The sequence below is a fragment of the Oncorhynchus mykiss genome, chromosome 25, assembly GCF_057628025.1.
Source record: "Oncorhynchus mykiss isolate SJ-2025 chromosome 25, ASM5762802v1, whole genome shotgun sequence".
Lineage (NCBI taxonomy): Eukaryota > Metazoa > Chordata > Actinopteri > Salmoniformes > Salmonidae > Oncorhynchus > Oncorhynchus mykiss.
In genome coordinates, this window is record NC_143046.1 from 13,115,964 (window position 1) to 13,131,793 (window position 15,830).

A 15,830-nucleotide genomic window follows, 5' to 3' on the forward strand; every position below is an offset into this window, starting at 1 on the left:
GGCTGGAGGATTGGATCTGCCTGAATCTATAAATAGCCCTGCCTGACCTGGTTCAGCACAGCAGGCCAGATGTGTCAGAAACCACTGTCGCTGTCTGTCTGTCACACCATCACACACACACAGCTGCACTGAAAGGTTGTGGTCCAATTCTCTACCCTTCTAGTCAAGTTCACAACACACTTAACACAATTAAAGAGAGGAACAAAACAATGTAGATGGGGTGGGTATTGTGAGGAGGAGGAACAATCTCCATGAAGTGTACACTCACTCCCCTTCGAGGAATGGACTGGTGTATAATAAATATATGGTGCTAAACTCCCTCAATCCAATTTATACCAATCCAATGTTTTTAAATCCATGAGTGGAGTTAAGTGTCCACTTTAGTAACAGAATGAGGTGTTGTAGTGCAGGAGTCAAATAGTAATTAATATTTGGGTGCAGGGTTCAAAAGGAATGTACCGGGGAGAAAAAACAAACCCGGTGCACATTTGTCCATTTCCAGCACATGTAAACTTTCAGCAACACACATGCCTTGCTTTCCTCAAGAAACTGACCACAACCACTTCTCCTCACAGCGGAGTTTTATTCTTTCAACATCTCACAATTCACATACTTCAAATGTTGTCTGCATACAGTTCTACATAGTTGGCTGCAGATGATTATAGGACATTAGTTTTTTTTACTTCAGTTCTACAAACCAACTATAAAAACTGACATCTTTAATTAGCACAACATAATTGTGTGTGTGTGTGTGTGTGGGGGGGGGGGGGGGGGGGGGGGGTACAAATCGGAACTTATAAGTGTAAAATGACATAATAAAAATTAAGATGATGTCTCAAGTAAAAAAGATATATCAATAAATACAACCTTCCCAGCATACCATTAAAAACTATTGGCATGTTTCGCAATCAAGTAATACTAACAGACATTATTCCTCTGAATGTGATGCACAATACAGCAATTAGAAAACATAGACATCAACAAGTTCAACACATCACCCCAAAAAAATAGAAAAATCTCATCCAAATGAAAGTGTTACATTTCAATTGAGAATATAACAAAATACATCACCAACCTAGTATATACAATGTTTTCTCAATCACAGTAGCATGGTAGTAGCAAAATCATCGAATAAGCACAAAACAAATGTTTAAAAATAAATTCACATATATATATTTATATATTAGTAGAACATTTCGCTTTGCAGACACCAGCATGAATAGTAGACTGAAAAAAAATAATCCTGTTTTAATGTTTACATGGTTTATATGGGTTTACATTGCAGAATGAGAGAAACTGTTTTAGGAAAGAAGGATTGCACATAAGCGCTCAAAGTTAACTTGCAACATGAATCACATTCAAGTCTATGTCCCAAAGCCTGTCTGCCTGCCCGTCTGCCTGTCTGTCTGTGTGAATCTGCCTGCCTGCCTGCCTGCGAGGGATGCAGACTTGAGGAGAGAAAGAGAAGCTAGATATTAGGAGGTGATCTGAAAGAGAGAACTAAAAACTCCAAACAAAAATAAAAAGGAAAGCTGTCTAGCGCATTACAATAGTTTCCTGCATTAACACTAGCCAATAGTCATGTTGTTATTCTGTATTACGTCATGCATGCATAGAATAACTGGAACGTTCTGGAACCTTCAGGTAGTTCCAGATAGAGAATCTAGTTTTTAGAACACCGGTCATCATTCTCTCTGATGATACAAGGGAATAAGGGTTTACTCATCCACTCATGTCAAAAAATGCCATCTAGATTTTCCTTGCCCACTACAAGCTGAATATATGTTTCAAGACTATCAAAATAAGTTTAGAAAGGTCTCGTCATGCCTTAAGATCCAGTACTTATGGTTTATTATGAAAGAGAAGTCTGTACACGATTGGCTACCTATCTGTAGTCTGGCTGTTTATCTTTCCTTTACACAATCACACCAATGGACCAGACAATTTAAGATTTACCAGCACTTAAATATATAAAAAGCTAAATTGAAAATTATATTAATATCATTAATTTTCTCTTTTTAAATTAAGTTTTACAATAAATGCAGATCTCTTAGTAACAAAGGTACAAAATTATTTCTCATCAAGTGGAAAAAAAATGAGGTATTGCAAAAGGAGTTATCATCTTATGAAAAATGTGCCTAAAACGACTATTGAAAAAAATATTTAGAAAAGTAGTGCATAATAAATTTATATGTTCATGACAAAATAATCAGCTATAAAACACTGTACAAAAATCAGCAGGCCATGTATAAAATAATATCTTTATCTCTGTGACAGTAAGTTCTTCAGAGTGTCCAACTACTAACGTATTCATCCTCCACAGCAAGGATCCACTAGCGTATCCATTCGCCTCAGTTTGGATCTATTTACACTACACTCCAGTCATGGGAGAGAGAGTGCATCAGATCACCATGAGACTAGCCTGGTTGTCCAGTCTGTCTGTGCTTTAGCCAACTCTCTGTGTTAATTAGCTGGACAAGGATAGGCAGAGGAGTTGGTTCAACACTGAAGCACATACAGGCCACGACCAGGCTACATACTATGAGTCACTCAGGGAACACTGTAGCTAGCTACCACTGTACTGTGAATTCCTACTAGTACTACAATATTAGCATGTTAGCATCCAGTGCTAATATCCCTGACAATATAAAGTGAGCTAATACTACTGCCAATACCTGATCCCTGCCTAGACAGCTAGGGCTGTAGTCTATCAGCTGAAACCTGTCTTTCCAAAGACAGTTTCTCCCCTCTCTCCACAATTCAACAACTTAAAACAGCACTAGCCTTCCTGACCTTCTGAACCTGAAAATGGAGTCTTACAGTCCTTAAACCCCTCAGATAATCAACTGCCGTTGATCACTTGTTTTTAGGCCAATCTTTGGTTTGCCCATTTTGGCTACAAAGAGTCAATTTAAAACCATGATCTAGAAACACATGCCAGTAATCGCTGCCAGTCCCGAGAGGATAATATTTTCTTAAATAATCCTGCATGTATTCTGAACAGTTTATTTATGATGAAGGGAATTGTCGGTCAGTCTGCCCTTTTGTAATGTTTTCAGTGGTTTTCTTTGACTATTGAACTTTAACCCGACCAGTTACTCTCAAACTTTGGTTAACGATACAAATATCAACCTAATTCTGCATGCGTAAATTAACAAAAATAAGTGTACCCTTTAACACACAACTGTTCTAGTTAATATACTGATTGAGGTGCAGCACATACCTCACTCAAATGTTATATGTTACTCTTGACAACAAATGTAAGCAGCTTTGCCAGCTAATGTGAGAAAAGAAAGTACAGTCAAGTCAGAAGAAACATTTCTTCTCATATCTAATAATGCATCCAAGTACTCATGCACACCTTAACTTAAATTCAAAACGGGATTTCATTCACTTAGTTGTCCTTCTTAGCATTTACTGTTCTGAGAAGGTCTGATTTAAAAAATAAAGATTAAATTAAACTTTTAAATTAATTTTCCAAACTAAATAGGAACCAGAAAAAAAGAAAAGTGCATTTATTTTCTACAACATAGCCCGTCACCCTCTCCCTCCCTAGTTCCACCTGAAGGATATGTGTCGGGGCCGGTCTCCCCCCTCCTTGACCAGTGGCTTGTGGAACTCTCGTCCAGCCCGGGAGTGGATGGCGGCCCAGCAGTACTCACAGTAGTACTGGAGACAGGTGACGTTAGCGCAGAAGAAGGGAGCGAACTTCCCCCCACAGCGTGTCCCCTGGCACTCATCACACAGCTGGTCATCCAGCACGTATGGCTTCACTTCCACCTGGGGGAAAGGGGGAGGACAGAAGGGGAAAGAGGGAGGGAGGAGATGAAACATACCCAGATGGAACGAGACAAGAGAAACTCGTGGGGAGAAGCTCAGACCCAGCTCCATTTTGTAGCTTAGCTATTGTTCGCGTGGGGTCTCTATGGTTCTTCTCCTGGACAAAATGCACGGCGTATGTGGCTCCGCTAAACTACCACAGACCAGACTGACTCACCCGTTTGTCGATCTCGCCGTGCTGCAGCTGAACGAATCGAGCGCTGATAGCAGCGATGTAGCTCTGTTGATTGGAGAATGCCACACGGCCCGCTCCTTTAGGGTACTTCAGCTCAGGGTCTGTGTCGATTCCAGCGTAACACACTCCTCCATACAGACGATCCATTATCATGGCCAGCTCCACTGGAACATTAACACATATAGGCTGATGATGTGGCTGACTGGGTCTGTCAGACAGTGTTAGCCTGCTGAGCTAAAGCCTAGGCATTACGACTGTAGCTCAGGGTCTTTAGCTCTTCCACTCTCTCACCCCATTCCACCCCACCATTCCTCACAGACACAGAAACACAGTCCAGTACCTGCACGTAGAGGACGTGGCACCCCCCCTACGAAGATGGTCTTCCTGGGGTCCAGAGGCTGAGAGCCGTCCATCACAAAGTCACTGTCGTTCAGGTTCCAGGGACGGATCTGGACCTAGAGGAACACACAGACATGGCCAGACAACGTTCAGATAACACCCATTTAACACTCAAACAACATCTAGAAAAGGCTGTAACAAATTCCATATAACATCTGTAAAACTCTTTCAATGTCCATACAACTAGATGTGAACCATGGGGGGGTGGACTGGGCAGAACTAGGGGGGGTGGACTGGGCAGAACTAGGGGGGGTGGACTGGGCAGAACTAGCGGGGGTGGACTGGGCAGAACTAGCGGGGGTGGACTGGGCAGAACTAGCGGGGGTGGACTGGGCAGAACTAGCGGGGGTGGACTGGGCAGAACTAGCGGGGGTGGACTGGGCAGAACTAGCGGGGGTGGACTGGGCAGAACTAGCGGGGGTGGACTGGGCAGAACTAGCGGGGGTGGACTGGGCAGAACTAGCGGGGGTGGACTGGGCAGAACTAGCGGGGGTGGACTGGGCAGAACTAGCGGGGGTGGACTGGGCAGAACTAGCGGGGGTGGACTGGGCAGAACTAGCGGGGGTGGACTGGGCAGAACTAGCGGGGGTGGACTGGGCAGAACTAGCGGGGGTGGACTGGGCAGAACTAGCGGGGGTGGACTGGGCAGAACTAGCGGGGGTGGACTGGGCAGAACTAGCGGGGGTGGACTGGGCAGAACTAGCGGGGGTGGACTGGGCAGAACTAGCGGGGGTGGACTGGGCAGAACTAGCGGGGGTGGACTGGGCAGAACTAGCGGGGGTGGACTGGGCAGAACTAGCGGGGGTGGACTGGGCAGAACTAGCGGGGGTGGACTGGGCAGAACTAGCGGGGGTGGACTGGGCAGAACTAGCGGGGGTGGACTGGGCAGAACTAGCGGGGGTGGACTGGGCAGAACTAGCGGGGTGGACTGGGCAGAACTAGCGGGGTGGACTGGGCAGAACTAGCGGGGTGGACTGGGCAGAACTAGCGGGGTGGACTGGGCAGAACTAGCGGGGTGGACTGGGCAGAACTAGCGGGGTGGACTGGGCAGAACTAGCGGGGTGGACTGGGCAGAACTAGCGGGGTGGACTGGGCAGAACTAGCGGGGTGGACTGGGCAGAACTAGCGGGGTGGACTGGGCAGAACTAGCGGGGTGGACTGGGCAGAACTAGCGGGGTGGACTGGGCAGAACTAGCGGGGTGGACTGGGCAAATCTCACAACTATTTATACCAGCAGTGCTAGACTGACAAGGAGGCAGACAACTCCAACCAAGAAGTTTAATTACAGTTAAAAACATTTTTAAATACTGCCTGGGTGTGTGGGAGACTCAGACAGACTGTCTCACACTAGCCAGACACACACACACACACGTAAAGCTCCACTCACAGGCTTGTCCTTGATGGTGGGGCTGGAGACACAGAGGTAGAGCTTGCCATCCTCCTCGATACAGGCATCAATCAGATCCTGGACAGAGCTCTCGTCTTGGAACAGCAAGAATGCATAACCTTAAGAGGGGAAAGAAAACACTCAGTACTCTCATGACCTTCATCTATTTCCCTTCATTACCAGGGCACAGAGTATTCCCTTCATTACCAGGTCACCGAGTATTCCCTTCATTACCAGGGCACCGAGTATTCCCTTCATTACCAGGGCACCGAGTATTCCCTTCATTACCAGGGCACCGAGTATTCCCTTCATTACCAGGGCACCGAGTATTCCCTTCATTACCAGGGCACCGAGTATTCCCTTCATTACCAGGGCACCGAGTATTCCCTTCATTACCAGGGCACCGAGTATTCCCTTCATTACCAGGGCACCGAGTATTCCCTTCATTACCAGGGCACCGAGTATTCCCTTCATTACCAGGGCACTGAGTATTCCCTTCATTACCAGGGCACCGAGTATTCCCTTCATTACCAGGGCACCGAGTATTCCCTTCATTACCAGGTCACTGAGTATTCCCTTCATTACCAGGGCACCGAGTATTCCCTTCATTACCAGGTCACCGAGTATTACCAGGGCACAGAGTATTCCCTTCATTACCAGGGCACTGAGTATTCCCTTCATTACCAGGTCACCGAGTATTCCCTTCATTACCAGGTCACCGAGTATTCCCTTCATTACCAGGGCACCGAGTATTCCCTGGCCAATGTGACCATATCAGACTCACCTTTGGGTGGGAAATAGGACTTGCTCTCAGCTTTGTGGGGCCAATCGACAAACAGGTGACCGAACCGGCGGAAACTGGCAGTGATCTCATCTGAGAATGAAAGAGTCAAAGCTAGTCAACTACACAGGCTCTTCAGGAACCTGCAATGGTGGTCCACAGCCTCTAAGCCTCTATGACATCATATGTCAGGGCCCATTACCACAGAGACGCCTCTCAAACCATTGTTTATAATCCTAAAACAACATTGTAGAAGGTGCAATATTCTGTTCATTGATCAATACCTTCGTCTATATCGGGGGGCAGTCCTCCCACAAACACCTTGCGTGAGTATCTCTCCACTCGCTCTCCGTTGAGCTGCGGGAAACAGTGGGCGGATCCTAAACCAGGAAGTCCCTGGTCACCTGACTCGTCCTCTCCGAAGGAGTGCTCGTCCCCCATGGGGAACAGGTTAGAGTGACCTGGAGAGCGGAGAGAAAGAGATACTCAAACCATACTAACCCAGACACCCTGGATTTATTTGGCCACTTTGCATCCATTTGTGGTTATAATTTATAATTTTCCAAACCATACTGTGCCGACTCCGATATTTCATTTACACATTGTGCTTTCCAGCAATTATTGTGAATGTTTAACCAGGCCAGCTTGGTATAGCTCTGCTCAGCTCCGTTTGACTCAGTTTTGGAAAAAGGGTAAGATTTTACCCAAATAAATGTTATTGTGAAGACAAATGAGAACCATGATCATGAAACCAACCACAATTTCCTCAAGCACTTGTAACATAATGCTTTGTTAACGTCCAGTGGCAAGCCACCACAGCCACGTCACAAAAGCCCAGCAGGAAACAGGCAGTCTACAATCCTGTCAGGTCATCTTTTTTTGCTGTAGCTCTCATACCAACCACAAGTGTTGAATGTTGTTAATATAGCAATCTGTGAGACGGTCAGTCAGCACGACTACAACACAGATGACCTGGAACTCTACCAGGCTTATAGAATTTGGATTGAATTAATACATTTTATTTTGATGTAAAAAAAAAGAAAAAGACTCATTTCAAATCCTCCCTGGGGACTTAAAGTCTTCCTCCGCAGGTTCAGACCTAGTGAACAGTCAGAGTCGGGAGGAAAACATATCTGAAACAGTACCCTATTACACAGCGAGGCCAAACCAGACGTAATCGAGGCTTTGCAAATAATGATATGATGGAAGCTAAAACATGAAGACATTTTGGGTTTAGCATTACCTCGTCGTCTGCCATAGCTCCTAGCTGCATGTAAAACAAGAGACAACAACCTTCATACCAACTCTTAACAGCACAGGGTTACAAAATAATCTAAATCCCATGAACAAATCACATCCAATTTACTACCACTACTGTGAATGACTGAACAAAGCTATAAACTGTATAGTATTGAGGTAAAGTAACATTTCCATACCATTCATGGGCAAAGACATGTCTCCGCCCTGGTGAGAGAAACCATAGCGACCTGGAGAGGAACAGACAGAAGTCAGTAAGAATACGCATAGTATTTTGCCTTCTAACTCCACCCGGCCCCCGCATTCTAACTCCACCCGGCCCCCGCATTCTAACTCCACCCGGCCCCCGCATTCTAACTCCACCCGGCCCCCGCATTCTAACTCCACCCGGCCACCGCATTCTAACTCCACCCGGCCCCCGCATTCTAACTCCACCCGGCCACCGCATTCTAACTCCACCCGGCCACCGCATTCTAACTCCACCCGGCCCCCGCATTCTAACTACACCCGGCCCCCGCATTCTAACTACACCCGGCCAAGATATTCTAACAACTGTAGCTGTTCTGTGATGTACTGAGGAGAATGAGAATTGAGATGAGCAGCAGAACCATCAAAGCATCCAGAGATCCTCTGACTTAACAGCCAACCGATTGCGAGACGTGATCAGAGAGGGGAAATTAGAGCATAATCAGGGTGGATCGACTGGCCTACATTAACATAGTGACAGTCTTAGCAAAAAAATGTGTCTTCAGAAATGTGATGCGACAAAACGTCATGTTTAATTCATGTTGGTGGAGAGAATAGAGAGTGGAGCAGAGATGAAAGTGCCAGCATAGAGGTACTTTAACAGGTAGCTTTGTGTGTGAGATTGAGCAGGTTAAGACAGAAGAGTATTGCTCAGTACTCCCACCACTCAGAGGACTCAGTCTTAAATGTGTCTGTGTTTCCACTACTCTGCTCTACTGCAGCTCAGGAACTCAGAAGGATATGTCTTTGAAAAGACTTGACATCAATCATCAAGCTCTACATAAAAAAACATGCCATTACTGTATGTCCAGCTAATATTTTCTCATTGTTTTTAGTATTCCAGAATACCAGGGCCTATATTCACAAAGCATCTCAGAGTAGGACTGCTGATCTATGATCAGGTCCCCCCCTGACCATATAATCATATTTCTTATTTTCTAAAAGAGAAAACTGATTCAAGAACAGCACTCTTATTCTGAGATGCTTTGTGAATACAGGCCCAGGGTGTCTTTTCATACTCTGTGAAACAGAGAAACTCACCTTTCAAGGAATCCTGTTCAGCCCTCATAATATCAATCAGACTGTTCTCTAGGGAGTGCATGCTGAAGCCATCAAAGGAACGGGTTCTCTCCTGCTGAGAGACACAGAGACAGGGAACACGATGATTACCCTGCGGTGTTTTATGTAAGAACAGGAAAATAGAACCATTCTGACTCTAGAACCCAGAGGTGGTAGGTTCTAATCTAGACCCTTGACAAAGTTTTGCTTTGATAATAGATGATACCTGTGTTGTCCTGGTACTTAAGACCCTCTAAACAGATACCCGTCCATGGAGAAGTTCTGTGGTGACGCTTATCAACTACAATACAGACTAAATCTATTTATCTGATTCTACAGAGATATCTACAGATGTAGATAATCTACTGCTTTGTATCACATGGCCCTGCCCCTGTCATGCCCCTTCCATGTGTAACTCTGTTGTTGTTTGTGTCGCACTGCTTTGCTTTATCTTGGCCAGGTCGCAGTTGTAAATGAGAACTTGTTCTCAACTAGCCTACCTGGTTAAATAAAGGTGTTCTCAACTAGCCTACCTGGTTAAATAAAGGTGTTCTCAACTAGCCTACCTGGTTAAATAAAGGTGTTCTCAACTAGCCTACCTGGTTAAATAAAGGTGTTCTCAACTAGCCTACCTGGTTAAATAAAGGTGTTCTCAACTAGCCTACCTGGTTAAATAAAGGTGTTCTCAACTAGCCTACCTGGTTAAATAAAGGGGAAGAAAAAAAACAACAAAAAAAGTAGATAAACAGTGATTATTTTTCAATTAATCCATTCCTTGAAGTAATCACTGATCTGTATGTGACTGGAAAGATAAAACTAGATTTATGCAAATCCAGGTCATATCAGATCTGCAATTTTCAAACAGGGCCAAAGCCTGCAGAAGTGAGATGACAGTATGTCAACATTTGTCATACAGGCGTTGTGGCATCTCTAACGCGCTGCATCTCTAACAAGGACAGAAGACTGGGGTTTCCATTCCAAATGGCACCCTATTACCTATATATAGTGCACTACTTCTGACCAGGCTCTGGTTAAAAGTAGTGCACTATACAGGGAATATTGTGCCATTTTGGATGAACACATTAACGGAATAGGCCTCATCCTGGCATTCGCTTACCACCACAATGACAGATGTATAAGTCTACTTATCCAATAATACAGAGTTACTTACATGTGAGCTGAATCATTTAGTTGGCCTGATTGATGTTATCAGATTCTCTACTTACTAGACTCTCGTAAATAGATCATATTTGCTCTTATTTACTTTGATGTGTACTGTATTGTGCATAATTGAAAAGGCCTCAACAAGGCGTCATGTGTTGGTTTTAACAATATAAAAGCATGTTTTAACTCCACTTTCATTGTCCTGTAAGAGTGGATGAATATACTTTCCCCTCTACAGTTGGCTCATCTCTGTACTCACCTGGAAAGGGAAGCTGTCAGTGCGACTCATGCTGTCTTCCATCCAAGGCTTGTGGTTGAACCCAGAGTTGTTACGAAGATACTTCTGAGAGGGAACCTGGAAGACAGGAAAATGTTCTGTAGGACTGTACCATGCAGTACATGTGGGATAGTGCCATGTGATTGTACCATTGATGTGCATAACAGGCGGTTTATATTAAGGCTCAATAGACAACAGTATTAGCTGGATTAGCTGTAGGCGTGAATAAATTATATCATAACCAACTAAATCAAGCACAATGAGTTTGGCAAAACATTTAAATGAAGGAAAATAATTGACTAGTTAAATTGTAGGTCATTATGATTATGGTTAAGCTACTCATCAGTCTGAGGCCTTTGGGACATCCAGTCTTAGCAGGTATATTGTGCTGTATATCTAGTACAGTGCCAGCTTGTTCAACGGGAGGGGCGCAGTATATCTAGCACAGTGCCAGCTTGTTCAATTGGAGGTGTGCTGTATATCTAGTACAGTGCCAGCTTGTTCAATTGGGGGTGTGCAGTATATCTAGCTAGCACAGTGCCAGCTTGTTCAATTGGAGGTGTGCTGTATATCTAGCTAGTACAGTACCAGTTGTTCAATTGGAGGTGTGCAGTATATCTAGCTAGCACAGTGCCAGCTTGTTCAACGGGAGGGGTGCAGTATAACTAGCTAGAAGAGTACCTGGTTGTTCAACGGGAGCTGTGCAGTATAACTAGCTAGAAGAGTACCTGGTTGTTCAACGGGAGCTGTGCAGTATAACTAGCTGGAAGAGTACTTGGTTGTTCAACGGGAGCTGTGCAGTATAACTAGCTAGAAGAGTACCTGGTTGTTCAATGGGAGGTGTGCAGTATAACTAGCTAGAAGAGTACCTGGTTGTTCAACGGGAGCTGTGCAGTATAACTAGCTAGAAGAGTACCTGGTTGTTCAACGGGAGGGGTGCAGTATAACTAGCTAGAAGAGTACCTGGTTGTTCAACGGGAGGTGTGCAGTATAACTAGCTAGAAGAGTACCTGGTTGTTCAACGGGAGGGGTGCAGTATAACTAGCTAGAAGAGTACCTGGTTGTTCAACGGGAGCTGTGCAGTATAACTAGCTGGAAGAGTACCTGGTTGTTCAATGGGAGGTGTGCAGTATAACTAGCTAGAAGAGTACCTGGTTGTTCAACGGGAGCTGTGCAGTATAACTAGCTAGAAGAGTACCTGGTTGTTCAACGGGAGGGGTGCAGTATAACTAGCTAGAAGAGTACCTGGTTGTTCAACGGGAGGTGTGCAGTATAACTAGCTAGAAGAGTACCTGGTTGTTCAACGGGAGGGGTGCAGTATAACTAGCTAGAAGAGTACCTGGTTGTTCAACGGGAGGTGTGCAGTATAACTAGCTAGAAGAGTACCTGGTTGTTCAACGGGAGGGGTGCAGTATAACTAGCTAGAAGAGTACCTGGTTGTTCAACGGGAGGTGTGCAGTATAACTAGCTAGAAGAGTACCTGGTTGTTCAACGGGAGCTGTGCAGTATAACTAGATAGAAGAGTACCTGGTTGTTCAACGGGAGGGGTGCAGTATAACTAGCTAGAAGAGTACCTGGTTGTTCAATGGGAGGTGTGCAGTATAACTAGCTAGAAGAGTACCTGGTTGTTCAACGGGAGCTGTGCAGTATAACTAGCTGGAAGAGTACCTGGTTGTTGGGGAAAGACTTCTTTAGTGGTGAGATGGAGTTGAGGGCCGTCACCCCTCCGTTGAGGCCCCTGCGGTACTCTCGGACCCCCTGTGACCCTCCCCAGCCACCGTACCCCACTCCAGGGCTCCAGGACGTGGAAGTGGGGGTGGAGGGGGCAGGGCTCTGGTAGCTTCCCCAAGGGGAGGGGGGCTTTGACTGGGCTGGGGCAAGGTGGGGCAGCTGGGTGAAAGCTCCAGAGCGGTGGGGGTGAGGGGGGAAGGAGGGCTGGGGAGGGTGGGGAGAAGCTGGGGAACGGCGGTGCTGCGGGGGGACCCCCTGGTTGTGGGGATGGTAGTGGTGGGGGTGTGGAGAAGGGTGGTGCTGGGAGACAGGGCCAATCTGGGGGGAGAAGCTACCCCCCACCCCTCCGAAGCCGGGCCCGGCGTGGTGGGAGAAGTTCTGGAAAAGCATCGGGGGTCCGTTAGCGTTGGAACCAGCCGGGCCAAAGAACCCGCTCCCAACGTCCTCACTGACCACGGGGGAGGGGTTGGAGGGTACGGCCGGGGACCAGTTGTTGAAGGAGGTCAGGGAGGAGGTAGTGGTGGTGGACTGGGCTCCAGACGTTGCCATCCCCAGGCTGTCCTGGTAGTCAAACCCCCCCAGCACCGGAGGAGAGTCCATCCCACCCCTAAGCTTCTCCTTCCCACCACTGCTCTCCAATGAGCCCTTCTCCATGGAGCAGTCCTCAGGTAGAGACCCATCTAGCTCCCCTAGGCCACCTCTGGCCTCTTGCTGCCCAGGGGAGAGGGCCTGCGGCTGGGCCTTCTCCTGCAGGTCCAGGGCTTTGGCCTTGTCGGAGTCAAGGATCTCATCCTGCATGTTACTGTGGGGTGTTACGGAGGGGAACAGCCAGGCGCTACCTCCTCCATTGGTGGCCGAGGTGCTATTGATGAATGAAGGGGGGCTGGGGGGGTTGGCGGGGTGATTGAGGTGGGAGGGTTGGGGTTGGAGGTGAGGGATCCTCACGGGGAAAGCGGATTTGTTGCCACTGCAGTTATTCTTCACCAGGACTCCGAAGCCGTAGTCGTCCATTTATGAATCCTGGGGTAAAGCCAATGTTTCCTCCTTAACTTGGTTCTTCTTATCTCAGTGTCTTCTAGGCCTATTTCCTACTGTTTAACATGAGAAAGGAGAGAAGTGAGGGAGAGAAGGGGGAAAAGTGGGTGAGGGGGAGGTGAGGAGTGAAGGCATGAGCGAGAAAGGGGGATGTGGGGGAGAGCAGGGAGGGAGGAAGAGAGAGGGAGGATTGAGGCCATAAATACAAAGGCTGTCCCACCACAATTTGAGCCTACAGGCCTTCCAAAACAACACCAGCCTCGCCAACTGCAGTGACTTTGCTGCAACTGCAGCCTGCTAGTCCTGTGATGTAACTCAATGAGAAGAAATCATTGACTCGCTCAGCCACGGTAGGCCAAGGCTACATGATAAAATTACACAGACTAAGCATAGCAGTAGCACTAACAAGCCGCAACAGAAAACACTCGAGTTACGCTGCGTGGGTTAGATGTGGTAGAAGCACATAGCACCAACCAGGCAGGCTGGCTACACTGTTACTTGACGTTTCACTTCCCAAAGGTCGTTATGTGGCTAGCAAGCTAACAGCTGCTGCGTTGGGCTCCATGTGCCCTGTCAATCAAACACATTGCGATTATCAGTGTTTATCTATATGCGGTCTATATGCAGTGTAGTGTGTCTATGCCCGCGCGTTATAAGTAAGGTAAATACACCAACACCTACCGAATATCTAGATTAATTTTTTTCTCCAATGACCAACTCCGACGCGACCATTTAAAGCAAATACTGATGACGTCTCTTGTCTGTTCTGAATCTAGGGTAGCCTAGTTCCCTGTATAAAATCTGCTACGGTTATAGCCGACAAGCTACCACAGTAGATACATTGTTGCCGATCTAGCGAGCAATCGACGCAGATAAGCAACAATGTCGACTAGAAATGCAATGTATCCTAAAATTCCACCTACAGCGATACACGGGCTGGATCTGCGGTGATATTGGTATTAAATGGTATGTGTATCTTTAAACGACCTCGTCGGTTTCGTGTCCTGTGTGTTCAATGTCATAGCTTAGCACCAATCGTTGTCATCATAATTTAGCAATTCCAAACTACGAGTACAAACCTGAGTGCAATTCTCTGGTATGACATTACATTTATGAAACTAATTCTAGGTCGTGCATTATGTACCTCTAAATTGTCGTCATGTCCTTATGGTTCCTAGATGTTGCCATATTTCAGCTTTTTTCCATTTTCTGCATTTCCAAGTCAGCCGGTGCGAATGGTCTCTTCTAGTCGATGACAGCTGGACCAGTCAGTTAGACACTTCCGTCTCATAACCCCGCCCCCTCCACCAACTCCCGTCCACAGACTGCAAGGGTTTCCCTCTGCGGCCTCGCCCCTTTCCACAGATGAATGGGGTTTCATTGGATATGTCTGGGGAAGCCACACCCATCTCACGCCTTTACAACGAAATTGCACATGCATTCAAGACGTTCTCCGCCCAAATAAGGATGTCGAGAAATTCATGGGTGGGAGTTGGACATACAGGAAAATAATGTAAGGAAATCATTACATTCAATACTGCCTGCATTTAAACATCTAGTCAGTCAAGGCTTCTGTGCGATATTCAGCTATGATTAAATGGGTTTATTAAACACATTTAAACACAAGATAAAGGCAAGATAAGAGGCAAATCTTGAATCAGCTAGCACATTTGGATTTGGTTCCTCGGAATTTGTGGTAACATACGTTTTTGGTTTCCCATTGGTTCTGGGAACGAAGCTATACGTTTCCTGGCCGGTGAAACTGAATGTTCTGAAAACTGAAGTGAAAATTTCACCTGTTCTGGCAACGTTCAATTTTAGGTTGCAGGGAGGTTCTGATAACGTCTTACTATGGTTTCCGGAAAGTTTTCATTAACGTTCTGAGAACGGAAATGATAGGTTATTGAAAGGTGATTAAATAATGTTTTTAGAACAAGTTTCAATTATACTTTTAATTTGAGAAACAGATGCCTCACAAGTCCTCAACTGGCAGCTTCAATAAATAGTACTTGCAAAACACCAGTCTCTACGTCAACAGTGAAGAGGCGACTCCGGGATGCTGGCCTTCTAGGCAGAGTTGCAAAGAAAAAGCCATATCTCAGACTGGCCAATAAAAATAAAAGATTAAGATGGGCAACTAAACACAGACACTGGTCAGAGGAACTCCGCCTAGAAGGCCAGTATCCCAGAGTTGCCTCTAGACCGTCGACGTTGAGACTGGTGTTTTGTGGGTAGTATTTAATGAAGCTACCAGTTGAGGACTTGTGAGGTGTCTGTTTTTCAAACTAGACACTAATGTACTTGTCCTCTTGCTCAGTTGTGCACCGGGGCCTCCCACTCCTCTTTCTATTCTGGTCAAATAAAATAAAATTGTATCGCTCACATTCACTTGGTAAACATATGTTAATGTGAGCGTTGCGAAATGCTTGTGCTTCTAGTTCCAACAGTACAATAATATCTAACAAGTAATCTAACAAAT

At 46.0% G+C, this 15,830-nt stretch overlaps 1 protein-coding gene across 9 annotated transcripts; it reads right to left on the reverse strand.

Annotated features, from left to right (window-relative positions):
• Window positions 1-563: 563 nt before the first annotated feature.
• Window positions 564-14,660, reverse strand: LOC110504372 (cytoplasmic polyadenylation element-binding protein 4). Of its 9 annotated transcripts, none has more exons than XM_036969721.2 (12): window positions 14,496-14,642; window positions 12,254-13,407; window positions 10,568-10,663; window positions 9,127-9,220; window positions 8,019-8,069; window positions 7,826-7,849; window positions 6,867-7,043; window positions 6,586-6,675; window positions 5,802-5,920; window positions 4,356-4,470; window positions 3,998-4,179; window positions 564-3,780 (listed from the first exon to the last, which is right to left on the reverse strand). In XM_036969721.2, the coding sequence occupies exons 2-12, from the start codon at window positions 13,325-13,327 to the stop codon at window positions 3,553-3,555; spliced, it is 2,250 nt and encodes a 749-aa protein (XP_036825616.1). In that variant the 5' UTR covers window positions 13,328-13,407; window positions 14,496-14,642; the 3' UTR covers window positions 564-3,552. The 9 variants fall into 9 exon arrangements, with proteins under 9 accessions (XP_036825616.1, XP_036825619.1, XP_036825617.1 ...); XM_036969724.2 differs by having other exon boundaries at window positions 9,127-9,217; window positions 14,496-14,633; XM_036969722.2 differs by having other exon boundaries at window positions 12,254-13,404; window positions 14,496-14,602.
• Window positions 14,661-15,830: the final 1,170 nt, after the last annotated feature.